The 11,636-nt window shown below is 31.9% G+C and overlaps 2 protein-coding genes across 2 annotated transcripts; one reads left to right on the top strand and one right to left on the bottom strand.

Moving 5' to 3' along the window:
- Window positions 1-1,158: 1,158 nt before the first annotated feature.
- LOC103500569 (uncharacterized) lies at window positions 1,159-3,996 on the top strand. The gene is made up of 3 exons (XM_008463920.3): window positions 1,159-1,976; window positions 3,074-3,300; window positions 3,597-3,996. The coding sequence occupies exons 1-3, from the start codon at window positions 1,753-1,755 to the stop codon at window positions 3,602-3,604; spliced, it is 459 nt and encodes a 152-aa protein (XP_008462142.2). The 5' UTR covers window positions 1,159-1,752; the 3' UTR covers window positions 3,605-3,996.
- An 881-nt stretch (window positions 3,997-4,877) lies between these two features.
- LOC103500568 (probable sulfate transporter 3.4) lies at window positions 4,878-9,220 on the bottom strand. Its single transcript, XM_008463919.3, has 13 exons — window positions 8,755-9,220; window positions 8,382-8,430; window positions 8,081-8,288; window positions 7,793-7,964; window positions 7,396-7,461; window positions 7,073-7,186; window positions 6,841-6,957; window positions 6,602-6,728; window positions 6,226-6,512; window positions 5,962-6,152; window positions 5,764-5,849; window positions 5,579-5,655; window positions 4,878-5,484 (listed from the first exon to the last, which is right to left on the bottom strand). The coding sequence occupies exons 1-13, from the start codon at window positions 9,097-9,099 to the stop codon at window positions 5,338-5,340; spliced, it is 1,986 nt and encodes a 661-aa protein (XP_008462141.1). The 5' UTR covers window positions 9,100-9,220; the 3' UTR covers window positions 4,878-5,337.
- Between the last annotated feature and the right edge of the window lie 2,416 nt (window positions 9,221-11,636).

Raw genomic sequence — 11,636 nt, 5'->3', positions numbered from 1 at the left:
TTAAACATTTCTTTATCAGCAGCTCCAGTAAGTTTTTGTTTGTCCATTTCTTCAGTTTCTTCATTTCTTCCAGACAGAAGTGCTTCTCAGTCTTTTTCTAATTAGAACTTCCATTTGATAGCCATACAAATTTAGGTCCGAACATTAAAAATAAACTAACCTTACTACAAAAGTTTGGAGGTATACCTTAATATTTGATCTATTAATGGTTAGATGCAATATATTTCATGCAACCGTTTTTGTTATATAATAATAATAATAATAATAAAGCAAAAACATTTTGAACTTTAAGAAAAAATGCATGTAGCAAAATTTAAATTTAATTTTTTTTTGTCTCAAATAGTTATTTCAAATAACAAAACTTTTGAAAATAACAAAATATCACAATATTAGGTTATTTTTCTACATTTTATAAATATTTTAAGGATAACATGACATTTTAAATTAAAGAAATTGCATAAGATGACAATAAAATTTAGAACATCGCGAATATTGCAAATATGATGACTACGAGAGGATTATATGCTTTTAAATTTACTACTTTTGCAATTTAGGGAATGTGATGATATAATAATTTTCTTTTTGCTACTTTTGTAAAAGCGCTTTTAAATCATTGTTAATAGTAAAAAGCTTATATACACGAAATAACAATAAAAATATTATTTTATTCCTCTCCCCCGCTTCCACCCTACTAGTAAAACTTCCCTCATCTTCTTCTATCATTATTTTCTAGTTTGAAATATCATACCAGCATCTAAAATAAATAATAAAAAGATATTCTAGATATATTCTTAGACAAAAATTTACATTTTAAAAATTAAAATTTGGGGACTAGAAAATAAAATTCAAAAAATAAAATTCTCCTAAAAGGATAAATTTCCCTAAAATAAAGTACTATTTTGTCTGTCAGCCTCGCAAATATAGGTTTGGATATTCTTAAAGAAAGAAAGAAAGAAAGAAAGAAAAGTTGATTTATTATTAAATATAAAATGCAATATATATATATATATATATATATATATATATATAACAAATTATTTTTGAAAAAACGTGGGGATAAGGGAAGTAATTCTAATAATTTTTAATTTAAATGAATAACCGATTAATTAATTAATTAATTAATTATATAATACCATTTAATTATGAAAGTAATGAAAAAGCTTCGATTTTACATTACAACTGTAGTGCATCTCTACCAAAGAAAATTTCCTCACGGGAGGCACCGGCCCGGACACGACCTACAAAATCTGAAGAAAAAGGGGAAGGAATTCTTCCCGGAAACCTGAATTTTGCCGCCGGCTGCTTCTATTTCTCTCTTCTCGATCTCAAGATTCACGCTTTTATATGTTTCAGTCTTGATCTAATTCTTATTTTCTGGTTAGACGCCATTGGGATACGTTCGTTGTATTAGCGAATTGGGATTTAATCGATTTCTAGGGTTGGATTCTTCAATTGGGATTTTTTTTTCTTCTCTTTGATTTGAATGTTTCTTTAGTTAGTTATATATTGTTCTGATTTTAGTATGGGTGGATATGGATTCGCTTGATTCAGATCCAATGAAACAAGATTGGTAAATTCTTGTGCCAGAGCCAGCGAGAGGATTTTTCAAGAGAAATGGGCATCTCTTGAATTTCATTGTCAATTTGAGGGGTTGTAATTCGTATTTCAATTATTCTGGAAGAAGTTGGGTTCTGTTGAGTTTAGGTTTGAGTATAGTAATTGAGAAGCTAGAACCGACTGACTACTGGAGTCATGTTCTATGGTGCAGTGGTATGGGACCCTTGGCTCATTGTTGCCCAAATTGTTTGCCTTCAATGTTTCTATTACCTCACTCTTGGTATATTCCTTGCAACTTTAGTCGGCACTCGCGTTTCTCGGATCAGCCTTGTTTACTTCTTTGATTATGCTACAATAACTGTTTCTACTGCCACTGGTTGGTGTGTGATTGCTTCGTTCCTGTTAAGTGCAATTGCTGGGTAAGAATTTTGTTTTAGGTTTTATCTCTCCCCCCCCCCCCCCCCCCCCCCCCCCCCGTATTTGGGATAATATTTGCAATGCATGGTTAGGAATAATCTCAACCATGTTTGTCTGCCCTGTTTTTATATATTAAAAGTTAGAAAGTTAGAACTACTTTAGCCGCATGTTAATACACGATACTTGGTTTAGACAAGTTGTATTTGATGCAGCCTTTGTTACATTATTTGGAATGATTTAGATTAAACACCCTCGATAATATTTTTTTGATTGTTAACCATGATAATGGTTTGCTTTGAATGTCATATTAATGTTTGTGTTTTTATCTCTGTATTATGTAATGAGGCCATTTTTTTGTAAACTACAATTGCACCCATCTCTTTGGTGTTTGAAGCTTATTTCTTAATGGTTCATAGTATCCTGTATGTTGTTCCTTCAGGAAGTGATGTGAATTTCAATTAAGCTCCATGTTCATGTACTAGCTGGTTAGCTACTTTTGTTAGAACCTTTTTTTTCCCTTGACTTCCTATCTTCTGAATCCCTTTTAGTCTGTTTTGACTTTGAAGAAATATATTGTTTTTGCCTTTTTAGATGTTGTCTATCACTATCACAGAAATTCACATGTTTAATAGTTTGGTGTTTGGGTTTGTTAGGTCTACTTATCATAAAACTACATTCCAAATTGCCAATATAAACATAAATGTTGAAACTCTACGGAATGAGAAAGCAAGTCATTTAGAATATGCCGTTATTGGTTTGTTGTCATGCTTTTTATTTCAATTTTTGGGCTGATACTGGCAGTTTTCCTCCCTTGAATATTTTGTTTGGAATATGTGGGCGATGGATTGGGGGCTGGGGTGGTTGAAGGATGGCAACATAGTTTTGGAGTAATAGGGACAGTAGATATTGTTTCTGTTAAATGTTATCCTGAAAGTTACTTTCTAGCATTGTACCCTCTTTTCTTATGTTTAATACACTTGCTGGTAACTAGTTGCAAAGTAATCAATTCTGAATTAATTTTTTTTCTCATATTGTTTAGTATGTTTTATATAAAACTAGTGTCAGCTTCTCTTACCATTACGTCTTTCTTGTCATACAGAGCAGGTTATCTGGTTTATTTGATTGAAAGAGCAAAGAAGTGCTTAGATTTTGCAGCCACACTCTATATATTCCACCTTTTCATTTGTATCGTTTATGGAGGGTGGCCTTCCTCAATGACGTGGTGGGTTGTGAACGGAACTGGGCTTGTAGTCATGTCTTTACTGGGTGAATACCTGTGCATCAAGCGGGAGCTTCGAGAAATTCCTATAACACGATTGCGTTCAAGTAAGGCTTCTTTCCTCAAGGAAATCAATAATTAACCTTCTTTGACATTCAAATTGTTTAAAATTCACTATTCACAATACTACTGCTAACTAACATGGTTGACTGGAAAACAAAACATGCTAGTACAAAAATTTTAATTCGTGTTAGCCTATTATTTTACTCCATTCCATGCTCGACTTTGCAGTTGAGTTGACATGTCCCAAGTTGTTTATTTTTGAGAAAAAATTTGTTCTCATGTTTAAGATCACTCAGAAGTAGCTGTAGTTGAACCATAATGAAAACATATTTTGGTGCAGATGTCTGAGCTCAAAATTCAAATTGCAAGAACCACCTCTTCATGCATGATTTTTTGGTGGCCTATCTTATTAAATTTGTTTAGCTAGTGGATAAAGCTGATGAAAAGCCAGATCAAATGAGAATCAAGGAAGCGGAACTAGTTATGATGATTGACCGTAAATATCGAAAATAACCTAGATCAGTGCGCTGGATTATGATCTAGTGTTTCGAAGCTTTACACAAGTACAGGAAGTTTTTGTAACTTTTTGGGGAATGGGTCACTTCCAATGGTGAAAACAGGCGATGACTGATGGCTATAAGGCTTTGTTTGTTCCTTTTCTTGTTTTAATGGTTAAAGGATATATATTGTTAGTTGCTTTTATTCATTTAATTCCTTCATACAGATGAGTTTACAGCTTAGTTTGGAATGAGACTTCTTTTACTCTCCTCATTTTGCAATGTGAAGTTTCAATGATAGTGAATAGCCATGAATATAATGAAAATTTAGCATAACTAAAAGGAGAATTCTGTTAGTTTATCTTGTCATCATGGACTTGAATTGCTTTACTATCAGTTTTTATTGCTTGGATTCTCTTGATAAAAGGCCTTCATTGTCGCCATTATATGTTTTCCTTTTTTGTGCTAGAGTAAGCGTTTTTCTCACGCTTCAAAGCATATTCTAAAGCTTTGATGCAAATAATTAAAAGTATCCAAATCTTCCAATTACATTTGCACGAAAAGCCGAAAAGAACGGTACAATCTTCAATAAGCTGATTTTTCTTAATAAATTGTTTCAATTTCAAACGAATTTGAAGTTATTTATAAAAATTATTCGATTTTTTTTAAAATAAAATATGTTCTGACAGATGACATATTTTTCATTTTATTTGCTTTTAAGAGCAATTGTTGTGTATAAATAGCTATACAAATCATAATATCTACAGCTTTTGAATCACAATCTTAAAAAATTGTCCGTTAGAACAAAAAAGCTGGCAAATAGTCAAAAATTCGATTAAGTCCTGATTGGTTATTCATCCTGACCTTATTTGATCGTTAATTATTTTAATCTTCCTTTTCAAAAAAATATTTTAATCTTTTAGGATGCCTTTTGCTGGTCTAACTTTTGAATACATAAAATGTAGTTTTGGAATAAGCATAACTATATAAGTTTGTTCATTCAACAAGGCAAACGTTTCAAGTTTGGTATAAGATGCCAAATTGAACTAAATATCTTCAACAGTGTCTATAAGAAAAAAAAAAATGAAAGAAAAGAAAAGGATTCTTTTTAACAAAAGCTGGAGTTGTAAATAAAGTCCAAATCACATTAACTTTGATTTTTGTGGGGATTAGGGGATTATTCATTTAGTATATATGGTCTTGAACAAGCAGTAAAGTGCTGTTCTTCATTGCTTTCTTGAAAGTAAAAAAACTTGTAAATGGTGTAATAATGAAAGTGTAAAAGTTACTCAAGGCTTTTGCCCCAAATCTAATAGAAACTAAACTAAAAACTAGGATTGCTTGTATGTATTATACAATGCAAAGTGAAGAAATTGGTGGGTTGTTGTTAGCTTCATTGTCAAGAAAAGAGCAAGAACGAAACAGAGATCGAAAACATTTCATCGCCTCTTCTGATTGCTAGCTAAAAGGGTGGAATATGTTTTCATAACCCCGAGTGGAAAAGGAAAAACTCTCCTTTATCGACCGGTTATCCGTTTCTTTCAAACTCTCTCTTCTATGATATAAGCTTCAAAAAGATACAAGTTATGGCAGCACCCTCTTCCATAAAGAAGAAATGTCCTTTATAGCTTCTCCAACTGAAAGGTAGAGACCGTTGAATTCGAACTGCTCCAACGCCTTTGATTTATACAGTTTTTCCATCACGTTTCCACCAGGATTTGCTAGTACAAACTAACCAAAACAAATACAGAAATGTCGATCAGTTAAAAGTTTCTTGGAAAACATTTTGATTATACAGGGAGAGTTTAAGCCACATGGAAAATACCTGCAATGATTTTTGTATCAATGTCTTTCTAAGCTCGCACACTGTTTCTATACCACTTGTATCTATGGATGTTACAGCTGAGAAAAGCATATGACAAGCGTGAGCAAAACCATTTGGCAGATAATCTCAAGAAAAAAAGGCTTCTTTTATACTGGCTTAGGTGTAAAATTGTTTACTTAGCATACCTGTCATGTCTAGGATTACACATTTCAGTGGGCTGTCTTCAGTCGATTTTATCCGCTCTTCTTCTTCCCTAACCCACCTAAGAATTCTGCACAGGACATAAAGTGTTATAGGTTAAATGATCTCTCTTTCGTGAATATGATTGCTTCAGGAGACCCATCCACTAGACATAAACAAGATTTTTATTATATCGAGCTCACCTTTCTTGTAGGTATGTTGAATTTGCGAAGTAGATTGGAGAATCAATGGCAAGAATGAGAAATGAAGGCACCCTTGATGCATCCCGGTATCGGTCAAGGTTTTGGAATATATGAGTCCCAGAAATATTCCCCAAAACCATGGTGTTTGGCCTGGTGACATGCAGAAGAATCTTGAAGACAGAAACTCCAACCTGAAAATTCCAATGTGTTAATGATATTACCTTACAGTTTAATAAACTATCGCATAGCAATGAAGAAACTTACTGCGATGGCAAGGCCCAATGGAACGGAGATGAAAAGAACGCCAAAGAAAGAACAAACACAAGCCAAAAAATCGAGCTTGTCAACTTTCCACAACTTACAGGCTGCTTGGTAATCAATTAAACCAATTACTGCTGTTATAATGATGGCTGCTAGGATGAAATTCGGAGTATAATGGAACAATGGCATCAGAAACAACAATGTTATGAGCACAGCTGCAGACATCACAACGTTTGAAACTGCTGTTTGTGCCCCGGCATTGTAGTTCACAGCAGACCGAGAAAATGATCCTGTAACATCAATCCCAATCCAAAAAGTCAAAAAACTGTAACAAACAAACAACGTCATAAAGAAGGTTTGATAGGAAAGTAAAAAACACCTGTAGTGACATAGCATGAAGAACAAGATCCAGCCATGTTCATAAAACCAATAGCCATCATTTCCTTATTCCCATCCACTTGATAGTTTTTCAAACCAGCAAACGTCCTTCCTACGGCAATTCCTTCCTAGATGTTATAAAATCAAAATGAAAGGAATTGTTAAGCCATGATAATTAAGAAGTAACCAAAGCCAGAACCTAAAATCTGTAATCAATATCTTTCTTAAACAGGGACTTACGGTGAGTGAGAGAATTCCAGTTATAATGCCAGTTTTAATGGCAAGTGCCAACTGAGGACCAGTAAAGTACAGCATGTTGAGAGATGGAGGATTGACACCCTTTGGCAAATGACCAATCTATCAAGTTAACACCAAAAGAGAAAATCAAGATGTGGTTCTAAATAAAGTATTCTAGAGAAAATGGTATTAGTTTAAGGGTACATATTTAAAGTTTAAGAGTGTCAATTCGTACCACTGAGATTCCAGGAAATTTTGCTTTGAGCAAGAAGACCAAAATTGTGGACAAAATAACTGATGTAAGTGGGGCTGCTGCTGAAACCCAGAAAAGCTTTGGTTTCTTGATGCTCTGTGTCAATTCATGTACGATAGAACACATTAGAAGCAGAGCTATTATTATTATAATGTATTTTTAATTTTTTTAAAAAAGGAATTTTCGAGACCCCACTTCTTGGTTCATCTCATGGCCCACCCCACTAATCCTACCTTATAGCTAAAACAGAGCCATTATGCAAACATAAAGCACAGCAATAAATATAATTTGTTGAATCCACTTACTATATGCCTTGTTCCCAGAAGAAACAGTAGGAAAATGAAGCCTAAAACAATAGTTTGCCAGGACCACTGCACATTTATATGCACCGAGTTAGAACAGTGAATGAATAAAAAAAGACAGATAAAAAGGCCCCGTCAGATATAACACCTCAGACCATCTAGAATATAAAAAATGAGCCCTTGAAAGATATCTTCAACTATTGAATACAAATCAAGATTCTTACGAAATTAATAGCAAATTTAGATAAATGAACCGGCTTTAGTTTTTATAAAAGGCATCTTTAATAAAGAAATATAGAATATTTGAAAAAATCAACCGACTTTATGAACTATTCATCTGTTTGCTAGTCCCTTTCCTCTCTTTTTCCCACCACCCTTAATGCTGCAAGCAAGAACTTACCTCATCTTTGCGATGAAAAACAGAAGACATGACAGGAATAAATTGCATTTTGGTGGTGAAATGGGCAATTCCAAGCAACCCTTTGAGTTGTTGCAATGACACAATAACTGCTGCACCAGCCATAAAGCCAACTAAAGTAGCCTTTGACAGAAAATCAATTACAAAGCCTAACCTGTAACAAATTGAAAGTCAAAGAACCATTAGGCGAAGGACAAACTCATAAACAGAGAGAAAATTCATGGGAATTCATTCCTTCTCTATTGGTTATGCTTATGCTTAATTTTATACCTTAATAAGCCTAAAGATGCTTGGAATACACCAGCAAAGAAGGTAGCAGTAAAAGCCAACTTAAGATACAGAGCTGGGTGTTCATTATAAGAGACGGCCTCAGTAATCATCGATCCCATGACCAAAGAGGCAATTGATACTGGCCCAACAGCAAGATGTCTAGAGCTCCCAAGGATAGAATATATGAGTGGAGGCACAAAACTTGAATCTGCAATAGAACCCCAGAAAGAGTTAGCAAACCAAATTTAACTTCTGGTTCAATTTCATTCAGTATAGTTCAGATTGAAAAAGATATACTCACATAATCCGATGATTGGAGGCAAATTTGCTAGTTTCGCATAGCTTATTCCCTACAGAAAATCAAAACAAAATTAAGTAACAAAAAAAGAAATGAAAAAAAAAATTGGATAGATAGAATCATAGAACACTTTATCTAACGGCTAAAACAAACAAACAAACACAATAAAATAAAGCCAAAATGAAGGATAGTCAAATTTGACAAAGTTCGAAAAGAAAAAAACAAACCAAACGAATGAAACAAAACCCACATTTCCATAAATAAGAAAATAATAAAAATTAAGACAAAAAAAAAACAAAAAACAAAAAACAAAAACAAAAACGATCCTAATCTTCAGATTTCAATTTGCATGAAACAATCTTACTCATCATCATACCTGAGGAATAGCAAGGCTAGCAATTGTAAGACCAGAAACGACATCAGACTTGAAAAGAGCGAGGGTATAATCAGGGCCCCACTGAAAAACAGGGAAGAGAAATTGAAGGCCTAAAAGCAATTTCCTAAGCCGCGTTTGGTTCTTGAATCTATGAAGCGGGTCATCAGGGAAGAACACCTCCGATAGCTTATGCTTAAGTTTCTGAAACGTAGTTTGCTTGGGAGGTAAACAAACTTTATGAATCTCAACCTCCGGTCGAGACGGCGCCGGCATTGTCTCAGCCGGCATCGTCAACACCGTTTCACGACATTCCAAATTTTCAACTCGATTGGAATTGATTCCCATGGAAGGGATTAGCAAAAATTTGAGCGATAGAGAGAGATTTTAGTTAGAAATGGATTTTTTTTTTTTTTTTTTTTTAATTTTGGGGTTTTTGAAGGGTTTGAAGAAAGAAAGAACATAGCGATCGCAATTTATAGAGAAGAAGGAGGGGTGGTTATTCAGTGAGCACAAAATGGTAGTTACTCGGTGGTCGCTTTTCTTCTTTTTCTCTCTCTCTCTCTCTCTCTCTCTCTCTTTCTTCCTTTGCATGTTGAGGGTTTTTTCGTCTTTTTCACTTCTTTTCTTTTATATTATGTAATTCTTAATTTTTAATCACTCAATCAAAACAATATCAAGAATCTGCCTCCTTTCGTTTTTTGTTTTTCTACTTATTTTCAGCAAATTATTTCCTAATATTCTAGTTTTTTTTTTTTTCCTTTTTTCACTTCTGATTTTTTATTTTTCACATTTACAAAATCTTTTCTTTGATTGTTAAATTAATAGTAATGGATAATTTGTTTGGTCCCCTTTTCTTTTTAGTTTATTTTGGTTTCCTACTCCAAAACATTTATTTGTATTTTATTTTTTTTATAGAGAGAAATTGTCATTTAAAAAAATTAAAAACTATTTACAAAATATACTAAAAAAACTCAAATTATTTATAAAGAATTTTAATTTATTTTCTATATTAAAAAAATACCCTTTTTATATATTTTTTTTAATTTTGATGATAATTCAATATCTAAAACTTTAGGAAACCAAGTTGATAAAAAAAAAAGTTGTAAGTAATTGGCTAAAATAAGAGAAGGGAGAAAAAAAATTGTGAATTTTGTTCGTTACATAAGAGTAGTAATTTTACTTTTTAAAGACGTTTAAAATTATCTTTGAAGTAAAAAAAGAAAATGACATTCAAACGTTTGTAAAATTTATATTTATTTCAAAAGAGGACAAAATTTTTGATATTTCTAAAATTTAATCTAAATAATTGATTGTTAATCAAATATTGATTTTTTTTTTTGTTAGAATTAATATGAAATGAAACAAATTTATTATTACACGAAAAAAAATTAATTCACTTACCGTTAAAGCTAATATTGGAACAAACATGCCAAATATATATAAAAATGGAGGGCTAATAAGTAAAATATCAAATTTTTGTTTTTCCACCAATATGCTCATTTCCACCACTTTTTTTTTTCACTAATGGTTGGAAGTTGCCTTTTTCCATTTTTTTTTTTTTAAATTTTAAATTATTATATTATATATTTATTTTTGTATTATTACTTTTTCATACATGAATAAATAATAGTAATTTTCCAACATCCCATTACATATTAAAGTATGTAAAAATACTCGAGTGGGTCATTAAGGCCACATTTGAAAGATTCAGTGAATTTTAATTATACAAAATTGGATGCTTAGTTTTAATATTAATTAAGTTTAGAAAGCAAATTGGAATGTGGTTATAAATTAAAGATTTGAAATTATAATAAGAACCCTTTGGGATTTGATGGAACGTTGTTTAATTGGCCAAACTTACTTCCATGGGGTTACGTTGAGATTCGAAAAAATGATTGTAATAATCAAATTAAAGTAATGTGCATTATTTTTTAATTTTATCAAAACATTTGTACTTATAATTCCTTTTTTTAAAAAAAATTATTGCAACTTACTTGTCTTTAAAATCCATATTGATATTTTAAGTAATTTTTTAAAATATCGTGTTTTGTTTGATGAAAGTATTTGTCGAAAGATTATTATAGGAAAAATAGTCAAGTTTTTGAAAACTAAGAACAAGTTTGGTAATCATTTGTTTATCTAAAAAACAACTAATCTTAAACGGTACTTTATTTACCTTTTAACTTCATCACTTCATCTCTTCCTTAGTTATTCGTTTTACGTTTTGAAACAAAATTTAATTTTAAAAATGAAAAGGGTTTGTTTCTAAAAACATATTTATGTTTTAAGTTCGACACTTTTACTTAAAAGAGAAATTAATATAATAATCAACATTATAAATAATTAGGAAGAAATATATTTTATTTTTTAATATCAAATGACTATTAAACAAGGACTCACATAATTTATAAATATTTATTAAAATTTCAACCCACTTTTCGAATTTTAGTTTAAAATTCAAAAGTAACATTATTAAACAAGATTAAAAACGAAACTTACTATCAAACTTTTAGAACAAAATCCAAAATAGTAACCAAACGTAATCATAAAATAACATTTAGTTTTTGAAACTTAATAGATAAATTACCGTCCATTTCACATAAAAACATCATAGTCTAAATTTGAAAAACAGAAGAGTATAACAAACCCTAAAAATTGGAAACTTTAGGGTTTGAAAATATGTTGGGTGTGGCTTTGAATTAATGTATGCATTGGAAAAAGGTCCATAATAAAGGCATTGGAGTGATTGAATGAAGTTGTGAAGAGTAGGAGGAAGAGACGACAGCATTATGTGTAAAACGACACTTGCAACCCATCCTGCCCAATCTCTTTGTCAAACTCCCAGTGACATGTCGTCTCTTTGCCACACCCCCTAACATCCC

Source organism: Cucumis melo, chromosome 1, assembly GCF_025177605.1.
Source record: "Cucumis melo cultivar AY chromosome 1, USDA_Cmelo_AY_1.0, whole genome shotgun sequence".
Classification (NCBI taxonomy): domain Eukaryota; kingdom Viridiplantae; phylum Streptophyta; class Magnoliopsida; order Cucurbitales; family Cucurbitaceae; genus Cucumis; species Cucumis melo.
The sequence above is the reverse complement of the archived record's forward strand: the minus strand, read 5'-3'. Positions and strand labels throughout refer to the sequence as shown.